General features: G+C 36.8%; 1 protein-coding gene across 1 annotated transcript in view; it reads left to right on the forward strand.

Moving 5' to 3' along the window:
* MYBPC1 (myosin binding protein C1) overlaps window positions 1-25,042 on the forward strand; it is a 76,804-nt gene that overhangs the window by 5,485 nt on the left and 46,277 nt on the right. The window contains exons 3-9 of the mRNA XM_049626715.1: window positions 11,212-11,332; window positions 11,830-11,865; window positions 13,500-13,610; window positions 15,594-15,742; window positions 16,062-16,179; window positions 17,657-17,708; window positions 19,740-19,796. Of these exons, the coding sequence (XP_049482672.1) occupies window positions 11,212-11,332; window positions 11,830-11,865; window positions 13,500-13,610; window positions 15,594-15,742; window positions 16,062-16,179; window positions 17,657-17,708; window positions 19,740-19,796 (644 nt within the window). The remainder of the gene's footprint in view (window positions 1-11,211; window positions 11,333-11,829; window positions 11,866-13,499; window positions 13,611-15,593; window positions 15,743-16,061; window positions 16,180-17,656; window positions 17,709-19,739; window positions 19,797-25,042) is intronic.

Here is a 25,042-nt window from a genome sequence, read left to right on the forward strand (position 1 = left end):
CCTCCTGGAAATCTATAGAATTCCATTTAGTCCTCCTGGAAATCTATAGAATTCCATTTAGTCCTCCTGGAAATCTATAGAATACCATTTAGATCCTTACCTCACACCATATACCAAAAGGCAGTGTGTCTTGGTCACAGGTTGATGCTTTTCCTGCTCTGTCCCTCTTGTCAGTGCAGGTGATTAACTGCCTGGAGTTGAGCACAGCTTGGGGCTGTGGAAAGTAGCTTTTCTCTCGGAGAAGTGAGACTAATACTTCCATTATTCTTTTCATTTCTAGAAAATGAAGTTCCTGCCCCAGCCCCAGCTCCAGCCCCAGCCCCACCCCCAGGTGAGTAAAAACACTACTTCACATGTCTGGGCTGCAAATACAGAACCTCCATCCCAGCATGATCTGGCCTCCACTGAAACTGTGAGTTTTAATCTAACTCCTCCAGAGAAATTGGATGACCACAGTTGTAACAGGTTTATAATAATAACGATAATAATAATGATATAAAAAATAATACATTGTGTTTGTATAGTCCTCTCACATTAATCTGATTTGGATGGCACATCATACACTTACAGAGACCCTTCTAGTTATGCCAAAGTTGTTGTCATGCGCACGTTTTAGCATTGTGGAGCCTGGGCCTCTGAGGGGATGAAGGATTTGCAGAGCTTTTTCACATATAGCTAAAGCCAAACAAAGCCCACATCTTTCTTGTGAACTACGTCACCATCAACTCCTCAAGAAACAGTTTCCAGGACAGTTCGGTGGCCTCTGAGGCTCAACTCCTCCACTTCATAGTACCCTGTTGTCCCCATGGTGACAACAAAAAAAAACAGGAATAAAGAGTTCCAACAAGGGGCATCTGGGTGGCTCAGTTGGTTAAACATCCAGCTTCAGCTCAGGTCATGATCTGGTGGTTCATGAGTTCAAGCCCAGCGTTGGGCTCTGTGCTGACAGCTCTGTGCTGACAGCTCAGAGCCTGGAGCCTGCTTCAGATTCCATGTCTTCCTCTCTCTCTCCGCCCCTCCCCTGCTCACACTCTCTCTCTCTCAAGAATAAATAAACATAAAAAAGAAAAGAGTTCCAGTGAACCCCTTGGCAGGTAGATGTGATGCCCAGCGACAGTGGGCATTACTATTTCACACAACAGGTGGAGCCTGCTTTTACGTTCACATAGACCTAAGGAAAAGAATAATATTGGAACTCTAAGAAGAAAACATTATCTTGAATTCAGTTTGCTTACAACCACATAGAAAATAAAATACAGCCTGGAGAACCACCAAATATAATACAACCACTAAATTGAAACACGAGGAAATACTGTGAGAATCTCACAAGGCAGAAAGTGATTTAATGCAGGTTTCTTGAATTGACAATGTGGTGTGAAGTCAAGGGGTGAGAAGTCACTGTAGACCAACCCAGTCTAGGTGAAAGCAGAAACTGAAAAGGCCTCAGTTGCTGGTGATTTTTTTGCATGGAAATTTGAAAGGTGATTATGAAGCTCTTCCATCTGGAGATCATTTTCAGGAAGCCACTTTGAGAAATTTGACTGTCCACAGGAGCCCCTTTGCCCGGCTAAGAATACAAGATTCACACACTCAAAACCCTTAACCAGTGTAGAAAAATATTGCCATGTGTCAAAATGAATGAACGAGGCTCAGTGCCATGTGAGTTCAAATAGGGACGATCTCAATTTAGTTTTCTTTTAGCCAGTATAGATGTGTGACATTCTTCTTAGGATCTTCTTCTTTGGTGTGTTTTCTCCTTGCACTTACAAATTTATTTTTGCCAATATTGAGTACACTGAAAACCTACAGGCCATTGAAGACATAACTTCTCCCTTCTGTTCTTCAGATCTGTTGAGGTCACTGGGCTGCTCTAAAGTTCCCCTTATTATGGCATAGGCATATTTCATATTCATCACACAATACTGACTTCCTGTTGCTAAAGCAAGTCTCCTCCCAAACTGTTAAAGTAGTTATTAGTTAACTAAGATTCAGACCTCTACTTCACCCATCTAGAAAAAAAAATAAAAGAATCCATGCTTAAAATAATTCTTTTCTCACATATATCACAAGTCAGACATATTTGCAAATATCTAAACTAATTTAATTCTGGACAGAGAGAAGCAAGCTAGATGATCTGCCTCAGCTGATGAAATTGGATGTTACTGTTCTCATGTTGCATTGATTATTGCCTCTCCATTCAACCTAGAAAATTAGTATATGCACCAAAATATTTTCTTTGAAACTATTGTACAATTATAGATTGTATACCCCGGCTTATTACTATAATATCATCTCGAAGTCCAAACAATTAGAATCACTACATGGGTCAAACTTCCTTAAAAAGTCAGTCCCTTTTGGGGTCTAAAATGAAGTGACCCACATTTTATACTCACTTCTACATAAGCACATTTAACATAGGCTCAGCATAGCTAAGTATATTTTAACAAAATCTGTATTGCATGTCCCTATGTATACTTTCTTCAAAAGTGATCAGAGTTATTCATTGCTTTTGTTAAGCTTAATGGGATTCTACATTATAAATTCCAAAATCCATAACTCATGTATAGTGTAATAAGTGAATATGTGGTGTCATTTATGACCTGTACTGTTGCCATTAATTTCTTCTTTCCCACCCTCCACCCCATTGCTCATCACACAATTAAATGCTTTCTTTGAGACACTTTTAAAAATGTGCTTGTACTTTCCATACAGAACCAAATAAAGGGAAAGAGGCCGGAACTACACCAACAAAAGGTGAGTTGCGGGGGAGGGGAAGTGAGGCTGAATTCAACAAAAGGAGGTCAGTAGAAAGAGGTCAGTATTGACTGCCATGGTGGTCCTATAGAACTTCTCCACATTACCTTTCATCGGTGCGGTTTAGAGTTCTTCTGCATCTTACCTGCATGATCAGTCAGCATAACAAAGGGTGCTTTGATCAGTTTTCATGATTCACCTTTCTAAAAGAAAAACAACAATGATAAAAATATCACAAGCATTTGTTGAGATGCCAGCAAATCAATTGGTAGTTTCCAAGTTACCATGTGCATGTGAAGGAAAAGAGTTATCTGGTATTCTTGGGATTGTGCCAGTTTGGAAAGTTATCTGGATTACACATTTTTTTTTTAATGGAATATTTTCATGTTACTGATGAACTGTTCCAAGTTTCACTAGCAATTTTTTAAGGCTAGCATCTCATTTTGTAACATTGTATATTTGCATAGATTTATATGATGGTTTAAATATATTGACAGTACAACCTTAAGCAAACATTATGTTGATCCTTATTGAATTGGAAACTCATTTATGATTGTAATATTATTCTATTTTTACTTTATATGAAGATAGTCCAGTCTTAGAAAGTGAATAATCTTTATCATGTACTACTTACTACTGTGGATCCATGAAATATTCATTCCTTTGTCTCTCCGTGGAGGAAGGACCAACTGTCCTAAGCTAAGGAGCATTACCCTTCTACAAAAGAAAGTTTTCACAGATATAGATTAGAGAATTCTGCCTATATGTTTGTATCATCATTTTTAAAAGTTCCTCTTTTATTTGTGGATTGAATAACACAGTTAAATTTTGGAATAACCAATTATTTCTTGATTGCAATATTTCTTTCTTTTTTTTTTTTTTGGACACTACTCAAAAGCATGCTAAGTATTTCTTTGTTCTTACTATGTCATATTTCATTACCTAATTCCTATGGTATTATTGTCTCCTATACATTAGTAAAATGCTTTTTTCTTTCAGTACATTGGACCTCTTTTCTTCAGTTAACTTGAATTTACAATATCATAAATGAACACATAATGTTGGTGCTTTTGTCCTTGACCTTCAGTGGCACCCATGGATAGTAACATAAATAGTAATCCTGGCCACATGGGCTACAGTCTGAAGGTTATTTGCTTATGGAATGCAGACAGTGCAAACTTCTAGAACTCCTTCCATGAGAAGGGTTCAAGGATGTTTAGACATCCTGGCTGAAGCTATTGAAACATTATTCTCTACAAGGCCAGTGGCATACCCCTCTGTTTCCAAATTTAGAAAGGTGGTTGGACCAGGCTGTAAGGCTCAACCAACAAAGTAGATGATATAATACCAGAGGGCAAGCTGTCGATGTTTAAACAAAGCCTGTGCCTGACCCTTAATGTGAAAAGTCATCATTATGTTTGTATGCTTAAATGAGAAAATGCCTTCCTGTAAGTTAAAATCAACCAATCATCCAGTCAACTAATCAACAAAAACTCTTCTCTAAACACAGAACCCAGTATGATGAAAGAGCTAGACCAGATGACTAGGGAATTTTGAAATTAGCAGCACTTTTTCTGACATTTGCAGAATTAAGCAAGCCCATGGCCACATGCAGTCATGCTCCCAGCCACATAAACGGCCATGGTTCTATTTGCTCTCCATGACTAGGAAGCAAATCAGTTTAGGATAGAAAGTGACATCCCTAAATCAAGAAGGTAGATGGATGGAAGTTATTTTCTAATACACGGTCCTCTTGAACTATTACTTACTTTCATCAAGGAGAGGGAAATTTCAAAGACAACGCTATGTAAAAGGTAGACACAGTAATCACCGCTTTATGTATTTCCCTAGTTGAGAAAGAAGGCTTGCATAAGCATAAACAGAATTGACAGGTGTAGCAGACCTTTTCTCCAGCCTTGACTAGAATGTCCCTACCTGCCCTTCACCCTCCCTCAGCCCTCAGTCCGTCTCATTGTTTTTTAAGCCATCAATTCAGCTTTCACTCCTCTGTGCAGCTTTCCTGGACTGTCTTAGCTGTCTTTCATCTGCCCTTCCCCCTCCTGATTTCTCTTGGACCTATGGCCTCTGGCATCAGATCACTCTTTTCTCAACTTAATCACATATTAGTGGTTCAGTCCTTCCCCTAACAGGTTTCAAGTTTTTTGTCAGGCACCATGTCCTAACACTTCTTTGGTCCCCTTAGCTCATTTCTTCCAGTGTTTGGCAGAGAGAGCTGCACATGGCAATCTCCTAATAAATACTTGTAGAATGAATGAACAATTGAATTTCCAGGCAGGCTTAGCTATTCGGTCATATAGACAGTAGTACTCTGGATAGATTTTTATTTCCCCTTACCATGTTTGCTGGGCAGGAGTATGAACATCCCCCAAACTCTCGAGTCAGTGAGATTCAGGATGAGACACTGGTGCTATGCATCCCCAGAAGAGATGGATGATTTTTACTGTGAGGCCAACTCACTTAAAACCATTAAGAATGGCCACTCCTGGATATTAGTGCATTCTCAGAACTTATTCTTCTATCTAATTAGTTGAAGTATAGTCAGTTAGTAGCTCCGAGACTGTCACTACTAAGAAAATTTTGCACAGCAGTGTAGGCTTAATATTTTTCTCAGGTTGCCTGGATCTTTCTGGAACAATCTGGAAACGTTCTGAAAATTTTTTGATAGCCGCAGAATGTTGCTTCATTCCTATATCAATCTTACAAGTAGTGTTTGAGGTTAGATTTGCCAACTCTTTCACATTTACTAAGAGTCTCTGTCTGGGAAATAGCTGATTTCCCAGGAAGGGGTTTTAATATTTGTTTATTTGCTTGCTTGCCTCTGGAGTTGTCCATCCAGCTACCCTGTTCCCTAATACTGATAACTTTGTCCTGGAATTGAAACAATAGAGATGGCAATATAGAAATGTGTGTAACCAAGCAGCAATACCAGAAATTAGATGCACAAATCCCTTTTAGAGTGATCATACTGGGAAGCAATGTCTTTATAAAAACAATGCTGCTATGGCTTAGAATTCTTTCAGAATAACACAGATGGCAAATCAATGGGGTGCTAGGTACAGGTTCTTTTCTACATGCTCAGTGGGGCCAAAAGATCTGTCTTTTATTCCAATGTCCACTTATTCAGCAATTTTTCACTAAGTGTCGGCTCTGTGCCAGGCATGGGTCTGGCTGCTGGGTCCTGTTCTCCTGGAGCCAACTTTAGGGAGCTTTGGAGGGGAGAGCACCCATCAGCAGAGGACAGTGGCTTTCAGTTTTGGAAACAGACAATTGTCATGGAGGGCCATGTGTAGAGAATAATGTTGGTGATCAAGTGGGAACATACTTTTTTTTGGCCAGTCAACCTTGTACACGTGAACACAGGGTAATGAGATTGGGTCTCATCTCCACCTTAACACCTGATCCCAGGGGAAGTTCAAAGCTGGTCTTGGGAGTGATTCCAGGTGTGCCAGAGCATTAGCATCAGAGACTACTTTGAAAATCATTATTCACTTCAATACCTAAGTTCGGGCACTTAAAAACAATTTTTTTTTTTTAATTTTTGCGTCTTGATATATTTTGGTAAGCCCAAATGGGATATTTACTGCCTCTTTTTATTTTTCTTTCAGAAAAATATCCACTTTTGGTAATCACTGCAAGTGAATAAAGACTTACTTTCTTTTTTCCAGGCATTAACTTCAATATTACCCCATAAACTATCATGAATGAACCTTGTGCATATTAAAGATCTCACATAACTTGAGATGAAGAGCCTTTCATTTGGCATGAGTGTGGCTGGCAAATGAGGAAGTGAACCAGCGCAAGCTCTAGCAAGTTTTCTCCTAAATGATGTGATCCTTTTTTTAAATGCAAAGAGTGATTCCAATTTTTTGTCTTCATTTAGATCCCTTTTCTGCAATAGCATTGTTCTGGTGTTTTTAATTCACATGCTAACATTTTTTTGTGTCATTTTACCTTTAGGTATCAGACAACCAACCATCCAATGTACTTTATGCTTTCTAATTATATTACTTCTTTGTAATGATCTTTGTTAAAAACTAATATCACTGGGGTGCCTGGGTGGCTCAATTGGTTAAGCATTGGACTCTTGACTTCAGCTCAGGTCATGATCTCCTGGTTCATGAGTTTGAGCCCTGTTTTGGGGCTGATAGCACAGAGTCTGCTTGGGATTCTCTCTCTCCCTCCCTCTCTGTCCCTCCCCCACTCTCTCTCTCTCTCTCAAAAAATAAACTTTAAAAAAAATGAGAAGAAAAAGTACTACTATCACCACACATTTCAATTTTATGACACAGCCATTATAAGATACAACATTGATTTAATGGATTTGGAAAAGAAAAAGACTCAATAAATGTATGTATTTACTGTAGGATGAATCCTGACTTTAGAAGTATCAAGGTGCAAGGGACGCCTGGGTGGCTCAGTTGGTCTAGGGTCCAACTCTTGATTCTGCTCAGATCCTGATCTTGAGGCCCAATTCAGGCTCTGCCCTGAGTGTGGAGCCGGCTTGGGATTCTTTCTCTCTCCCTCTCTCTCTGCTCCTCCCCTGCTCACGCTTTCTCTCTCTCTCAAAAATAAATAAATAAATTTTGAAAAAATAAGAAGTATCACGGTATGAAGGCATGTGCCTTTTCATTAAGAAAATATGATCTTAGGCGCCTGGGTGGTTCAGTCAGTTAAGCACCCGACTTCAGCTCAGGTCATGATCTCAAGGCTTGTGGCTTCGTGAACCATGTTGGGCTCCACGCTGACAGCTCAGAGCCCGGAGTCTGCTTCTTATTCTGTGTCTTCCTCTCTCTCTGCCCCTCCCCCGCCCATGCTCTGTTTCTTTTTCTCTCTCAAAAATAAATAAAGGTTAAAAAAATTTTAAAAAGGGGTTCCAAGATGGCTCAGTTGAGTGTCCGGCTTCAGTTCAGGTCATGATCTCACAGTTTGTGGGTTCGAGCCCCGCATTGGGCTCTGTGCTGACAGCTCAGAGCCTGGAGCCTACTTTGGATTCTGTGTCTCCCTCTCACTCTGCCCCTCTCTCACTCACGCTCTTTCTCTGCCGCTCAAAACTAAAGAAATGTAATAAAAAAATTTTTTAATTAAAAAAAAGAAAATGTGATCAATTAATCAAATGCCTCCAAACATGATGAATTCATGTCAGCTGTTGATATTATTTCCTTACATACATGATTGTTGTTGCTGCTGTGGTTAATTTGGTCACATGAGCCAATGTTTTCCACAACTGATTACTATGCTTGAGGAATTCAGAACTTGGTCGCAATCAAACAAGGTTAAGTGGTTAAGTGAGGTTTGTTGAGAGTCACATATACTTTAATTTCATGTGCTTTTTGGTCTTTTTAAAAATCTCATCAATTGTCCCAAGTTTTGTATGACTTAAAAATTAATTTAAAAAGGCAATTTATATCAACCATAGGTAGAAATTATTTTATGCCGAAGAGAATGTGTAGAATCATAAGAATCTATATATTCTATAATCTCTAGAGTTCTCTCCCTGCATTCCAGATTTTACATGTGTCCCCCTAAAATCCCAAGCTTGTAATATGAGACAGAGTTTTTCCTCTACTTTCCAGGCCCTCTTCTCTGGGAACTTCAGTTATTTAAAGAACCGTTTTTATGGTTTTACAAAAAGTGCTATTTTCCCATGACCTAAGGACAAGTAAAATTCTGTGTTGGTAAATCTCCCTTCCGTGAGCTAGGGGAGAGTGTCTGGTGTTCTGGTCTGTGGTCTTCAGATATGCCGTATTCTGAAGACCCCAAAACAGATGTTTTTCATCGTCACTGTAGTGACTTTTAAATAGAAAAAAAGAAAATATAACTTATGTATTGTATTTTTTGTTCTGTTTTGTTTGAAAATATTATTTGTACGATGCCTTGGCTTTAATATATGTGTTGTGGAACTAGGCACAACCCAGAACAGTTGGATATTCTGTTTCCCTTCTAGCAGTAGAACCTGTTTTTCCATAGTATATAAGAAAATTAGATCTTTCATTCTCATCCAGTTCAACCAAATTCAAGCAGGCACCTTTTTTAGAATTTAAGATGAGGATCCAGCATCTTAACTACATTCTCCAATCTATGGGATGCCAGGACCAAAGCTACTTTTGAAAGGAGCGAATCATAAAATTTGCCCGTTGTCAATTATATTTTCTAGAACTTCAGTAAAGTTGAACATTTATGTACAATGAAGTGCCAATTGGGAAGTAATTGCTGTTTGGAAGTAATGTGGGATCATCCAGAGTATCATTTCATGATACTTTGAAGCACTGCTTTAATATGTGGTGCCTTAATAGTCTAAAATAATTGTGAATGTCCCTCCGATTAGTTTTAACATTTAGTAGACTCTGAAACTACTGCCCATCAAATTTCTGCTCAACAAATGGCTTCTCTTTTCACTTTCATTTTATGCAAGTATGTAAATATTCTTTTCTCAATTATTTTGCATTCTAAACAATTAATTCACTATGCACAGTGCACAAAGCAAACTAGCGACCACAAAAACCTGAATAAAATGTTCATTTGACTCAAAATGGTTCCAGCTTCTAGTTTCTAGTTAAAAAAGCTCCTTCCCAGGATTTGGTTCAGTTTTAAAACTTCATTTTCAAGAATTTTGACAGGACTGGGGCACCTGGGTGGCTCAGTCAGTTGAGCGTCCGACTTCAGCTCTCGTCATGATCTCAGGGTCTGTGAGTTCAGGGCCCGCGTCGGGCTCTGTGCTGACAGCTCAGAGAGCCTGGAGCCTACTTTGGATTCTGTGTCTCCCTCTCTCTCTGCCCCTCCCCTGCTCATGCTCTGTCTCTCTCTCCCTGTCAAAAATAAACATTAAAAAAAAATGTTTTTAAAGAATTTTGACAGGACTTTAAATCAAGATTCTTTACATACTTGAGTAAATAAAAGCCTTCGAATAGGTTACAAGAATAGAATACTAAATAATGAATTAAATGCATGACAAATGATACAGAAAAATCTCAAGGTATTTTATTTTTGGTTATGTAAAATTTTGATTATCTAACAATCTTCTGGAATAGCTCAGGAATACCTATACCTCCCCAAATGCACGGTTTTGTGGATGTTAATGGATGTTCCAGGAGAAAAGGATTGAAAAGTGAACAAAATTTGGGAAGGGCTAACTGCTGTATCATTTTTGTCTCCACCCCTCAGTGCCAGTGTCCATTAGCATACAGAAGTCTGCGATACCCCTCAGTAAGAGCACATCCATACAATATAATAAAATACATTTGACTTTATTTAGCTTAGCATTTTCCAAGCTTTTTTGACCCCAGAAAGTTTCCTCTGAAGAATCCCAAATCCCAGTGTTCAGCGAATCCCCTCTTGTATTTTGAAGACATGACATCAAGTTTCTTGACATATTACATTAGTTATTTTGTTAAAAAGTAATAAAACATATTCCTGTTTGGCAGTTTAGAAAAGAAATCTCAGGCTAGTAAATAATCTTTGTAGTAAATATTCTAATAGACTATATTATGTATAATTATATATAATATTATATATTATAATTATAATTATGATATATTATATAAAAATGTGCTATTTTACCTTTTGTCAGGAATTTTTAAGCACTTTAAAATTAACAGCCATGTACATGTATTTTCTGTATCCTATTTTATATAGTCATAAGTTTGTTTTGAAATTCACAATTATTCTAGTGTTTTAAGTACAAAGATTATTATTATTTACACCGACATTAGTTTTTACGCTTCGAGAAAGGAGGGGCAGAGGTTCAGATAACACTGAATGCCTATTTAAGCATCTAAAATTATAAAGACCCTTTGAAATTCAGACAGTTTAGAAAAGGAGAATATTCAGTGCCTCTGCACATGAACACTCTAAAGCATGTTTTGAATTTTACAAATGTGTTTTCATAAATATTTTTTAAATTACACAGCATTTGGCCAATACCAATATAATCATGAGGAAATGCTCATAAAGTTCCTAAAATAAATATTGGTAAACTTAGTAAGTATGACAAACTGATTTATCTTAATTAATGTAGTTAGTGCTGTCTTTTGTCTCCTAAATATAAAAGGGGAATTAGTCACAAGGTTTTGGGGGGCAGGGGAGAACAAATTCTCTTTTTTATGCTTTTTTATGCTTATGTTCAAATGACTGTGGCATGCAAATTATATCTGACACTGACTTTAGTTACAAAATAAGAACTCTAAAACACTTGTGTTGTTGATTTTGTCAAGGTTCAATTTTTAGCATTAATTTTTTTCCTAACCTACAGTCACATGAAATTTTTGCCCAGAGCTCCATTTCTTAATCTGCACTTTCACTGGATTGCTCTATTCTCTCACGCTTTTATTTATTTATTTTTCTCTTTGGTCTGTAATACTGAGTTTAATCTTTCAGGTACCAAGTCTTCTAAGGCTGACTCATCATTCAGGGTGTTTTGTGTGTTCTCTCTTTTTTCAGCCTTCTCTTTTTGCAGGAGACTTCTCTTTTGCAGGACAAAGTCCTTTTCTTCTTGACTTTTTCTTCCTATTTCTTGTTTCAGATGAAGAGGAAGCCTCCACGCCTAGTGCCCTGCCTCCAGGTTAGGATGATTCCAACTCCTTACCCCCACTTTGTAATTTATTGTTAATTGACAATAAAGAAAAAGGAAAGGCAGAGAACCTTGATGAGACAGTGTGCAAAGCAGGGTCACCAGCTTTTGCCTCTGCCAACACCAGCAGGGAAAACTTGGGCTTTAATGGTGATTTTTTTTTAAATGAAAGGAAACTTTCTTTGTGAAATAAATAAGATTAGTAAATCTTGGGTATGAATTTTAAGGACAAAAATGGTTTTCTTTCCTTTCCAGCTATATGCCCTTGTCCCCTGTTCTTTAGATATTTGAATTCTTTTATTTTATTATTGTTCTTCTACTAATTTTCCAAACAAGCTGACTTCTATTTTTTTTCCCCCAAGACGATTTCTAGTTTTTTTTCCCCATCATGAGGAGAGACAGGGTTTAGGGGAATCCAAGAAGGCTGGAGTCAGCTGTCCATTTTCACCCCTTGCCCTTGTATCATCAGAATCACACTTTCCTTTCAGGTGTGGGTAGTCGGGCCCTGGAAAGAAAAGATTCAGGTGAGCGCTCGCCTGCAGTAAGGCGTCCCGACCCCATCCTAATATAGTCACTAATGACCTCATTTCTTGAAGCTGTTTTAATTCTAATCTTTGTTTTATTCTGTTTGTAGCTTTTTAAAAAAAGCAATATTTTATTACAAATCTTCTTACAAGAAAACTAATGTATTGAGAAATGATTAATTTTGCATGACACACACACACACACACACACACACACAAATACAGGAATTTAGCCACATATATCACAGATTTGTTTGTTTTATTGTAGATATCATTTTTTAACATTTAGCAAATACAAAGAGATCAAGAAACTGAAAATCTCCATATTGGGGATATGCTAAAGTTAGAGAATAATTCACACTTCTCTAGAACTGTTTTACAGTTTGTAAAAACCTCCAAATGTATCTTGTCAGCAGTCACTACAATTTTGTGAGGTCGTACATTCACTCGACAAATTCGTGTTAAGGGCTCACTACAATCCCACTGTGGGCCTCTAAAGGGACAGGCACTTTTGTAGGCACTTGTGGGTATACAAAGGAACAAAACAATACAAATTCCTGCTCTCTTATTCCAAATATGAATGGCCATAATTCATTCTTACCATGAATATCATGGACATTCACACACACACACACACACACACACGTAATCATGTAACTACATTGTATAACTTCATTGTGAAAATGATGATTTCTAAGGATAGCATGACTGTTACCTGAAAACTAAAATAACTAAATGTACATTTCCTTCTTTTCAAGAAACATTAACAGAGAGTTGGCAACCCATGCATTTTTTTTTTTTCCAGTTACTAAGTGGCTGAAACTGAACTTCTCTGCATTTAGCTCTTGGAGACAGAGGGAAGGAATGTCTACAATTCTCTCTCCTGCCCTCCTTGCTGGAGTTGACCACTGATTAATACCAGCCTAGCACTTGGAGTGCAACCTAAAAAATAAAAATAAACTTCACTTTCAGCTTCTCTCTCTTCATGGGAAAGCCTCAGAGTTGATTTTTCTTTTTCTGTTTTTCCCCCTTTGCAGGATGCACCTAGTATTCTTGGAACTTGTGCCTGCTGGTCATGATCAGATACTTAATTGTCAAACTACCGCCTCATTTATGCAAATCCAGTGGAATCATCTAATCATATAAAAGCAAGGAATCTAGAAATATCAGGCTAGGTCTGGCCCTAGCCCTTCTCAGTTGACCAGCAAACTGATTTTTTCCTTTAGTCTTTTCCAGTTCTGTTGTTGTATGGACGTGGCACATTATAGTCATTCACCTATTATGACACAGTTCTGCTTTAATATACTTCCCATCATTATTTATCTGTTAGGGAACAGACAGGACGGGGAAACTCTGGCTGCCAACAAACACATAGTAACAACCTACCTGAAAAGTTTTACTATTTCTAGGAATTAGAAAATGTTCTATATGGAAGAGGCACCCCTTGTAAGAATGGGAATCTGTCACTCTACTGATGGCTCCAGGGGAGATGGATGGAAAGAATGATGTTATATTTATCCAGGTTTATTAGACAAAGAAAAGCTTCAGCATTGACAAGAACGACAAACCCAGGTAAGTCTGCCTAAGAAGGATCTGGCCCTGAAATGATCCTTTCCTTTCTTTCTTCTCAATAGAATGGTCTCTTGGCGAATCGCCTGCTGCGGAGGAACAAGACAAGCAGAACGCCAATTCCCAGCTGTCCACCCTCTTTGTGGAGAAGCCTCAAACAGGATCAGTGAAAGTTGGTGAGTGCCAAGCATTAAATCTTGCTTTCCTTTTGAAATGGAGGTGAAATTCACACCGCATGAAATTTACCATTTTAAAGTGAACAACCGGGGCGCCTGGGTGGCGCAGTCGGTTAAGCGTCCGACTTCAGCCAGGTCACGATCTCGCGGTCCGTGAGTTCGAGCCCCGCGTCAGGCTCTGGGCTGATGGCTCGGAGCCTGGAGCCTGTTTCCGATTCTGTGTCTCCCTCTCTCTCTGCCCCTCCCCCGTTCATGCTCTGTCTCTCTCTGTCCCAAAAATAAATAAAAAACGTTGAAAAAAAAAAATTTTAAAGTGAACAACCAGTTGCTGTTAGTACACTCAGTGCTGTGCAACCACCACCTCTATCTCAACATTTTCATCACCCCAAACAGAAACCATGTACCCCACTAAGCAGTTACTGCCCATTCTCTGTCCCCTACCCCTCCCCAACCCCTGGCTAATCTGCTTTGTCTCTATGGATTTCCCTGCTCTGGATATTTGGTGTAAATGGAATCACACAATATGTGACCTTTTGTGGCTGGCTTCTTTCCAATAGCATAATGTTTCCAAGGTCCATCCAAGCTGTAGCATGAGTCAGTACTTCATTCCTTTTTATGGCTGAATACTATTCTATCATATTTATATACTAGATTCTCATTTTTCTAACCTGAAACGGAGGGTGAAAGCTATCATTTTAGGAACTTTTAGCACATAGTTGTTGAGTTCCTAGACTCAGGAGTCAGACTGGGTTCACATCACTTTCCTCATCTGTAAAACGGGGATACTACCTGTGAGGTGCTTTGAACAATGTCTGGTGTATCTTAAAGCTCTGAGCCAGTTTTGCTGTCATTGAGGCATACTCATTCCATAAGATGATTACAAATCTGCACACACACCATATGATAACAAGTAGTATCTCAGCAGAAACTAGTGGGATAGAGGGTTCACTTTGGAGACATTCATTCCAAAAATATTGACTACACACCTCCTGTTTTAGACACTGTCCTGAATACTAGTATAACGTGTGAGAATTCAGAACTTACAATCTTTTTAAAAATTTATTTATTTTGAGAGAGAGAGAAAGTGGGGCAGGGGCAGAGAGAGAAAGAGAGAGAGAGAATCCCAAGCAGTCTCAGCACCATCAACACAGATTCCAAGGCAGGGCTCCGCATAACAAACCGTGAGACCATGACCTAAGCCAAAATTGAGAGTCAGATTCCTAACCAACTGAGCCACCTAGGTGCCCCAGAACTTACAGTCTTAATGGGAGGAACAGACAATGAGAAATTAAACAAACAGATAATCACAAAAGCCAAGTGCCATGAAGGAAATAAACAGGGTGGTAAGTTAGAGAGGACCTAGTGGTCCAGGAATTTTCACAAAATAAGTTTTTATAAGGAATATATTGTGATCAGAACAAATGAGCCACCTAGCTGACTGGTTATATTCTAAAATGACCTCTTTCAGGTCTAGAATATAGGAGTACATTGCATGTGGATGGAAATATTTGTTCCCCTTGTATTTCTAGAAGACACCAAAGTGCTTGGCTGGATGCTAGGCTAGAATTTTTATGTCCTTAGGGCCCAAAAATCAATACAAATGGATAAGTAGTTTTATTTCAAAAAGATGAATTTTATTTAGTCACATTTAGTCATGTAAATCCAGACTTCCCATCATCTTGCCTAATAAAGAGGATGGAAAAAATCCATACATTTGTGAGGCTTTCCATTTTTATTTCATTTATACATGATAAAGCCAAACAAAAAGTATTTCCTTATTAACCCATTGCTCCTTTTCTGCCTCATAACTTCAAAAACAGAACAAGTTGGAGTAACCTAAGAACTCCTAGGGCATGCATAAAAAATCAGGGCACCAGTCACATCACAGCCTCTGCAGGGCAATCCTGTGTAACTCCCTCCAGTTGAGAGCAAAACTAATGGCACTTTTTACGCCACAGTCTGAATTGCTTGTGCTTTTTCTAGGTGAAAATATCACCTTTATAGCCAAAGTCAAGGCTGAAGACCTTCTTAGAAAACCCACCATCAAATGGTTCAAAGGGAAATGGATGGATCTGGCCAGCAAAGCTGGGAAGCACCTTCAGCTGAAGGAAACCTTCGAAAGGCAAACCCGGGTATGGCCCTTATCTCCTGGCACAGGGTTCAGTTCAGTCATTCCTTCTGTGTCATTTTGAGGTTCAGCTTTGAGAGATTTCAGCCCCAGAAAATTCTCTAGAGTTACCACTCCTAGTGCCTATACTTGAGCCTGGTTGCCCTGCTGTGCCAGAGGCTGGGGAGCACATTGACCCCCTCCTATGTTGACAGCACTGTGCTGGAGCTCCCAGATAAAAAACATTAAGCCGATGCTGAGGAATTTCAAAAATATCTGAGATGTGATAGCTTCTGTCCATTGGCAAGGTGGGGCTGAAATATGCCGGATGCATTTTGTTGCAGATGTACACATTTGAGATGCAGATCATTAAGGCCAAAGAGAACTATGCAGGAAACTACAGGTGCGAGGTCACCTATAAGGATAAGTTTGACAGCTGCACATTCGATCTTGAAGTACATGGTAAGAAAGTCTTCTTGTCTGGATAGATGTGGTTTTTTCCCCCATGGGATGTGAGGGGAGAGAGGAGAAGAGGGTCATTTAATACTATGAGATTTTGAAAATAAAGTTTTCTTTCAAACTGTGTGTGTTTCTGATTGTGGTAGTCTCAGCAAGCCTGCTGAGTTAAATTGTTATGAAGCAATTTAAAAATGGAGTTTCAGGGGATTTTACTGCTAGGTACCTCTTGTCCATGCTATCTGTATTCCTTCAATCTTCTGGATAAGGGCTGATGCCATTTGTTCTTCTACTGAATGTGCCTGTTTCATTGGGTCAACTTATTCCCACTCAAGTTTGGGGGATAATTTCATATGGTACCAAGGATGTCAGGATACCCAGGTGGAAGGGAGGATTTCTCTTCTAAGGACTAATGTCAGATGGGGAATTTCTCCATCCATATGTTCTGTGTGCTGCCCAGAGTGAATTTAATAGGGTAAATGTAAATGTGTGCATGTAGATTAGGAAAAAACCACTTCTATAAGTATACAAACAGAAAGTGGACTTGGCGGCAAAGATCATAAACTTAAGATGAATCCAAAGTGTGATAAAGCCACAAGAAACAAAGCTGGTGTAATTTAATACTGGGCTATAACAAGTGGAATAGGATCTAGGCTTAGAAAATAACACTACTCTCGCAACATGCTACTTGTTCCACATTTAGAGTAATGTCTTTGGCCATGGGCACCATACATCAACCTGGTTCTCTTCTGGAGTAAGGTACCCAGCAGGATGAAGAACCCAGAAACCACACCCTAATCAGCTGAATATGGTGTGAACGAGGCCAGGCATCCATAACAGATAAATAGGGGAAGTGCTGTCACACGAAAGTGTTTCAGACAAATCAGAATCTAAAGGTAGGAGTTATGAGGAGGTGAAAAAAAAAATTTTTTTTTTACTTAACTTCAGCATGAGTTCTTTCATTAAAGCTATGTACACGGCCTGGAAAGAGTATGAAACCCCATTTCAAGAGACGCCAAGTAAAGCCTGGGTGATCATGGACGTGCTGTAGAGATTTCTGTATCAAGTGGGAATCTGGTCCTGAGCAGGGCCTCTTCAACCTGGCCAGGAATCTCTGAGAATCACCTGAAGGGATTTTGAAGAGTATTAATTTCTGGGTGCCTGTCCCTTATCTGGTGAATCAAAATCTCCAGCAAGGAGATCAAGAAGCTGATTTTTTTTTTTTTAATTCTTCGGGTAATTCTAGTGGAAAGGCAGGTAGAATGACAGCTAGATATGGTACCTCCTGTAGTCCCCACATCAATTCTGTGTGAGGGAGGATGAGGTATGATGCCTCAGCCGCTCAGCCATCCAGGAGGAGAGACATCCCCCACTCCACCTGGCGTTCCTTCCATCTGAGGAATTCCCACAGCCTGGAAAGGAACTGAGCACAAAATTGCCTTCTTAATGGGTATTTATTTTATTGTTTTCTTTCCTTTCAAAGAATCTACTGGGACTACTCCAAACATTGACATCAGATCTGCTTTCAAGAGAAGGTAACTTCAAAAGGGGAATGTAGGTAGCTTTGGTATAACGTGCAAGTGCAGGGTTTTCAAACACATATTCCCTTCCTCCACACTCTTGTCTTCCAGATGAGAGCACCTCTTCACTCTTGTCAAACATACTATGTATCCAAAGGTTAGTGTTCTAGAAAAGCTGTAGGTTTAATTTCAAATCAGATGTATACTGATCATTTTTTAGATTATTCTGGTCATAGTGAAGCTCCTATTTTTTTGAAAACACACTTTTAGTCTCTTCACGTGTGACTTTGTCCTTAATTACATTATTTTCCACCAAATGTCCAAGAAAGATGTATAATGATATAGCATCAGTTGATTGATGTCAGAAAACTTTTATTTATATTGCTTTTCATCTAGAAATTACTTATGGAGCCATTCTCCACAATTAAGTAGTGACTTATTGAAGTTAGCGCTATTTAAATATTCGATTATTAAATGAAAGACCACTGAGTCCACTAGAATAAAGAATACTGTAGAAAGGCAAAATATAGATACCCATTTGATTTATTTTGCAACTGCCAAGGCTGAAAAATTGGGGGTTGGGGGACATGGAAGAAAAATGAAAAACAAAAAAAGTTCCAGTCTACAGGAAATGTAACTAGCCCCTTCCAGACATTATCTTACTCTCTGTACTTAATTTTTCCATAATGTAAGTTCATTAATGAGAGCAAATATTTTGTTCTTCTCAAGACTGAATCCACTTAGTTTTGTTGATAAGGAAAATCATCCCAACCTATCATAAAGCAATGATTTAGTCTATTAATAAAAGGCATATTTCTCTCCTAAATTATGAATAAATGAAAATTTTAATTACTTAAAATATATTTAATATTACCTGATCAATAAGTTGTTATTTTTTTAAGTCATAAGTTCGAATCCTATTACTTTCTTCCACCTTCCCTTTCTCCATGATCAGCAAATGCGTAGGTCTAAAACTATGCTCATCCTATGAGCATAGTTCTAAGAAAGGGAGACATAATCTACTAATTTTTGTGCTTTAAAAGAATAGAAATGTGTTTTCTTCAAAAGGTCTTCTCTAAATACCTGCTATTAAAGAAATTTTGGGAACACATTATTTGAGTTTAATTCTTATAACTTACGTGTTATACACACTGTTTTTAAACCCGCAGACTCTTTTCTTAGAAACCATAACTAACATTTGTAAAGAGCAGGAAACAAAATCTTCATTAAAAAATTAAACATGTAAGTAAATATGTAGTGCCATTTAAATGTCAGCTCCATAGCTTCTATTTAGAGTTTCTACGAAATCATGAAGGTGGCTGCATGCCTAATTTAAGATGCATTTCTCTATAGGAAAGTATTCCTAGTAAAGGGATCATCAATAATTCAAAGTCAAATTTTTGAAAAATACATTTGAAAAGGTATAAATATCAATAAGAAAATGAAAAGTTTATAATGATTTCCCTTTAAAACAGAAAGGAATGCATCTTTTAAAAAGCTCTGCACTAGTTCCATTTTTGTTATGTTGGTATCACATTATCTGATTCAACTATTGATGGACACAAAGAAGTTACCTTTGAATATAAGCTCTGTACTTATATATTTGACACTGGTATACTTCGTTCTCCAAGCCAATCTCTGACATCAATAACAGAGATCAGCAAAAGTCCTTTGCTTTTTACACAGGTATGTTTCTACAGCCCCCAAACTTGGAAAAACAAAGTACTTTGTGTTGCTTGGCTTAAGTGCATTTGTGTTACTCTGTTTTAACACAAATCCAAGCAGTTTTATATATGCAATCTACAAAAATGTGTCTTCTGAAATCATAGAGTAACACAAGCTCTTCATGTTTACTTTTCCACAAGTACATACCCCAAAACTTAAAATGTCACTTGTGTGAAAAGAAATAGTTTGTGTTGATTTAGTCCCATGACTTGTGTGCCAGTACAAAATTGCATATACGTTATATGTAGAGTGTTTGGGGGAAACTGTTGTGTATATGTCTCAGCATTAAACCCAGATTTGCTTTTTTTTTGTTAATGACAGTGGAGAAGGTCAAGAGGATGCAGGGGAGCTTGACTTTAGTGGTCTCCTGAAACGTAGGTGAGAACCGAGCGATGGAGTGAGGCGCTGTGGCCTGGAAATCTTTTAGACACTCACTGAGAGAAGTCAAGTTTAAAGTGGATGTTTTTCGAAGAATTTCTCATTTCTTAAAACGTGTTTCGCTTATAGAATATAACACAGAGTCAACTAAGAAAGAGACAGAGAAACCAAAGCATACTAATCTAAAGATTTTAGTTGATGCTTTTTAACCTTCTTTTTAAATCTTTCATGAGTTTCACATGTTTTCTTAGTTGGGGATGAGGAGATCTGAAAACTGAGGCAGAAGACTTAAATACCTAGAAGCCTCTGATTTCTCTAATAATTTCTATAATTTCAAGCATGATCAAATAACTAGAGCCTCTATTCTCCTGCCTTTGATATTTTACCAAAAAATCAGTTCAGTTTCACAATTTTGGTAAAAGTCTGCAGGTGTATGTGTGTGTGTGTATATATATATATATATATATGTATATATATAATGTTTTTAAAGGAAGACCTATTTTAAAATTGTATTTGTGATTGTATTTCATCAAATCTAAGACACCATTCATTTTAATATATGTGTTTTATAAATCAGCAAGCAATGAAAACATTGCTCCAAAGTGTTTATTATGACACACTATTGATTATAGGATACATCCTTATTTTAAAAATGTTTAGAAGTCAAAAAATATGCATTTTAGAGATAAATTAGTAAAATAGAAATAAATGTTTAGTATTATCAGTCACACTCCCTAACATTGTTCTCTTACAATAAAATTTATAGATTTCATTATGGATATTCAGTACATAACAATTTTATAGGATTTCTCCCCATATATGCATATACATAATCATATAATGTATTATGTATATGTTTTGTATAAAGCTATACATATTCAGATATTTATTATAGCACAACTAAAAGAAATTGATATTTGCTGAGATTTTATTTACCTACCAAATGTGCAAATAAATCATAAAACTATGATTCTAAATTAATAATATATAATATTGATATCAGTTTTCATTAACTTTTCAGGTTCACTTTTTATTACTTTTAGTGCTTTCTATGGTTACTAAAGAAATGTGTATAAATACACTTCACAACAAATTACAAGTAGAATAAAATGGACTTGTGTCTGTTCTCAGTTTAATTGGATGGCTTTATTCAAGTCCTTATGAATGAAAAATTCCCCCAGGTCTAAAAGTTGAGGTAGAGAACAGAAATATTAACAGTATTGTTAATATTTAATAATTTAATAAATATTGGTAATTTATTAATTACCAGTGGATATTAGCCAATCAAGAGACGTTGGCAGTATCAAATATACCTTTCCCTCTTTGGCTACTTCAAATAATCATTAGTCTCAATAATATCTATTAATTCCCCAAATTTATTTAAAGCAATAGTATATGAAGTGACCCTAAGTGAAACTTACCCTTCCTCACTTTACAGGTGAGAAATCAAAGACCAGACCTATCAAGTAACTTACCCCAATTCATACAGCTAGAGACAGGGCAGGGACCTAAATCCACGTTTTCCTCTGAGGCAGCTCATTCCATATCAGAAATACCACACTGAATCTACTTTGGAAGTTGGTGCTTCAGTTTATAATACAAATTGACACTGTAGGAAGACAAGAGATTTTTTTTCCTCCTGCAATCATTTACTCAACCAGGAAAACACTAAGTGCTTCCTTTGTGCCTTCTGTGTGCCAGTGCCTTCCAGTGCCTGGAATGCAGAAAGGGCTGTAATACACATTTGTGGGAAGGAAAAGGTGGTGGTAAAAATATGGATGTGGGTCTCAACTCTCCCAGTTACAAACTGCATGACTGGTCAAATTACATTCCTCTCTGAGATTTGTTTTCCACATCTGTAAACGTGGAGAACAAAAACTACTTGAATCAAATGTAAAAAGCTGGCTCATAGTAGATGTCAAATATTCACTCCCACCAAAAATGTGACATTTTCCTTTGAAGAGCCTTTATTCATAAAAAGACATAATACACATACACACACACACATACACACACACGAATCAATCAATCAAGATGTAATACAATAGATTATTAAACACCATGCTCTGATTAAAAAGGAAAAAAGAAAGAAAAAAGAATGACTACTAGTAGTTTGTAGAGTCAAAGAAATCTAATTAATGATCAAAATTACTGAAGACAAAATGGGCAGCAAACATGTCTCCAGTTCTCACTTTCTTTACATCCCCTAATTATGATTTTGACTCATAATTAAATTGTTAGCATAAGACTATATTCATTTAATATACTATACTAATCACCATTATAACTTTAGAAATCATTGTGTTTTCCTACTAATTTGTGAATTGCATGTGTTTTCATTGTGGCAATGACACCATTTCTACTCCAAGAGTGTGTGGCAAAATCCCTATCAAAATAAATATCTTTATATCTCTCTACAACATCTCTCTACAACAAAAGATCTCCTTGACCTGAACAAAATTGGAGTATTTCAAATAGACATTAGCTAAATTGGAATAAATCTATTAGGCAAAATCTTGTTATGGGATATTATATATATATATATATATATATACATATATATATAGCAATTATAGAAATTTTATATAGAAGAAAACTTTCAAGTATATATATATATAGAAATTTTATGTAGAATATAAATATATATTTACATATAAATATATATTTATATATATATATAGAAATTTTATATAGAATAAAACTTTCAAGTATATATATACTTGATGGTCCTAATAAAGTACAAAGCAATCATAGAAATTTTATATAGAATAAAACTTTCAAGTACAAAGCAATCATAGAAATTTTATATAGAATAAAACTTTCAAGTATCCTTGAAAGTTTTATTCTGTATAAAATTTCTATGATTGCTTTGTACTTTACTAGGACCATCAAGTTATAGAAATTTTGATGTAGATGAAAGTACTGTGAATGTTATATAGGTCTATCCCAATGCTTGAAAAGGAATCAGTAGTGCCTATAGAAGACGAATTTCTCTCCTACTGTAATTTAATATAACCATGCAGATAGGGCCATGCACAGCCACCATGGTAGGTAAAGATATATTCTGGATGAGTTAAGGTAATGCTACAGGTAGAAGCCTTGACCTCACATTCAAGTAAAAAATAATGAATACTTCTCCTTGCAATTTGGAATTGAATTAAGTAATAGAAAAAGATGGACTAGGAAAGAGGTTACTGGTGTGTGTATACCAAGTTTGCTAAGATTAAGAAGATAGTAGAGCAAGGTGTATTTTGGTGTTTTAATGAAAAAAAAATGGTGAGGATGATTGGTTTTATGAATCTACCAACAAAACTGACTTAAGAAATCACACTGACAACAATGATCTTTATACTGGCTTCCCTTATATAAATATTCACATCATGGATCCAGGTATGTCTTAGTATTTGACTTGTTCTTCTTGCCATTTTAATCTAGTTTGGTATCTTTAAATCCTTTTACCAGTGTTGGGAGGATACTCAAAATGTGGATGTAATTCTTCTTGGTTGAAATACAAATTTAACACAATGTAATATGGCATATTTTTTACAGTGAGGAGACTATTTAGGCTGGAATACAAAAAAAAAAAAATAGAGCACTAATAAAGTGGTTGAAGAAACACATACAAAGACTATACATAGGTACACAGACACATTTTAATTGTAGTTTTCCAAGACTTTCTACAAAATATTTAGAGGATGTATTTGAAATTTAGACTGCTTTCAGACAGTAAACCTAGTAGATCTGGCAAATTATTACCAATATTCCAACTTCAGGACAATTTTCTTAAGCTTTTCAATTTATCTGTGTTAATAGAGTGTGTAGTTATTATCTCAGTGACATATGAAAATAATACTTGCGTATTGAGCTTTTAAGAGGCACATTTCCCTAATGGTGTTATCTGGTCCTTCCCATAAAGGTTACTGACAGGCCAATGACCTCCCACTTCCTTCCACTTTCCAGGAGATTTGCCTCAGCATCCTCCTCCACTGGGCAAAAAGACTTACACGACGATGTAAATTAGATATTTAGAAGTCATCCTTGCCTAACGCCACCCTAAATTCTATGTTAATATTTATATTCTCCTCTCCTTCCCTATGATTACAATCCAGTATTTTCTCAAAAAGTGCAGAAACAGGTGTAATTAATGTGACAATGCAAACACATATAACCCATCATTTGCTAACATGATAGCAAGAATCTGTTTTCTCACTGGTGTTTAAGATGTGTTGACCAGTTTTCCTGAAAAATCATGCCCAAACCAGCATTATTCACAGTAAGTAGTTACGGTAACATTTCCAAATTAACCTGATAAAAACAGTCAACTAAGTCTTTCTTTAAAAATCAGGATTATTTAGCCAACAAAGGAAATCAATTTAAGTTACATTTTGCTTTTAAACTAGTGTTTATTCTTGATTTTTTCTTTCATTTATTGGTTTTAAAATAAGGACAGACAAGTGTACTTTAAATCTCATATCATGTGTGTCCTTTATATTTTCTGTATGTTCTTTAGTCAGTGATCAAAATTTGGGATCATAATTTTGATAATTACACTAAGAAGTTATTTTCCCTTTGTTCATGGGACCTTAGCCATTTGCTTTAAAAGTTTAACATTTAGGGGTGCCTGAGTGGTTCAGTAAGTTAAGTGTCTGACCTCGGCTCAGGTCATGATCTTGAGGTTCGTGGGTTTGAGTCCCGTGTTAGCTCTGTACTGACAGCTCAGAGCCTGGAGCCTGCTTCAGATTCTGTGGTCTCCCTCTCTCTCTGCCTCTCCCCAACTCGCGCTCTGTCTCTCGAAAATAAATAAACATTAAAAAGATTTAAAAAAAAAACAACAAAAGTTTAACACTTATATTTTTATAATTCATACCCAACCTGCTTTCAAAAAATTTCAAGACAGTGCTTTAAGACGAGATATGAGAGAATTTTTGGCCTCATTTTCCTTTTCTCCTGCCAATTTAGAAAAAAAAAATATTTAAAAAAGTGAATGTATCCACAAAAATCATATTTAAGAAAAAAACAAAAAAAAACATTCTGGCAGTGTCAATTTTTTTTTTTTTTTGTATATAAAACAGCAAAAAATGGTTAGTGTACACATTCACTAATATGGTAGGAAAATGCAATTTGCAAAATCCTAAGATTTGAAATACTTATTTGTATGTACTGTCTTCATATATAAGCTAGAATGTATACAATGAAGGTAGAAAGAGATCATTTTTCTTTTATAGACCAATATTTAAATCTTCTCA

This window comes from Panthera uncia, chromosome B4 (genome assembly GCF_023721935.1).
Source record: "Panthera uncia isolate 11264 chromosome B4, Puncia_PCG_1.0, whole genome shotgun sequence".
In the NCBI taxonomy this organism is placed as follows: Eukaryota; Metazoa; Chordata; class Mammalia; order Carnivora; family Felidae; genus Panthera; species Panthera uncia.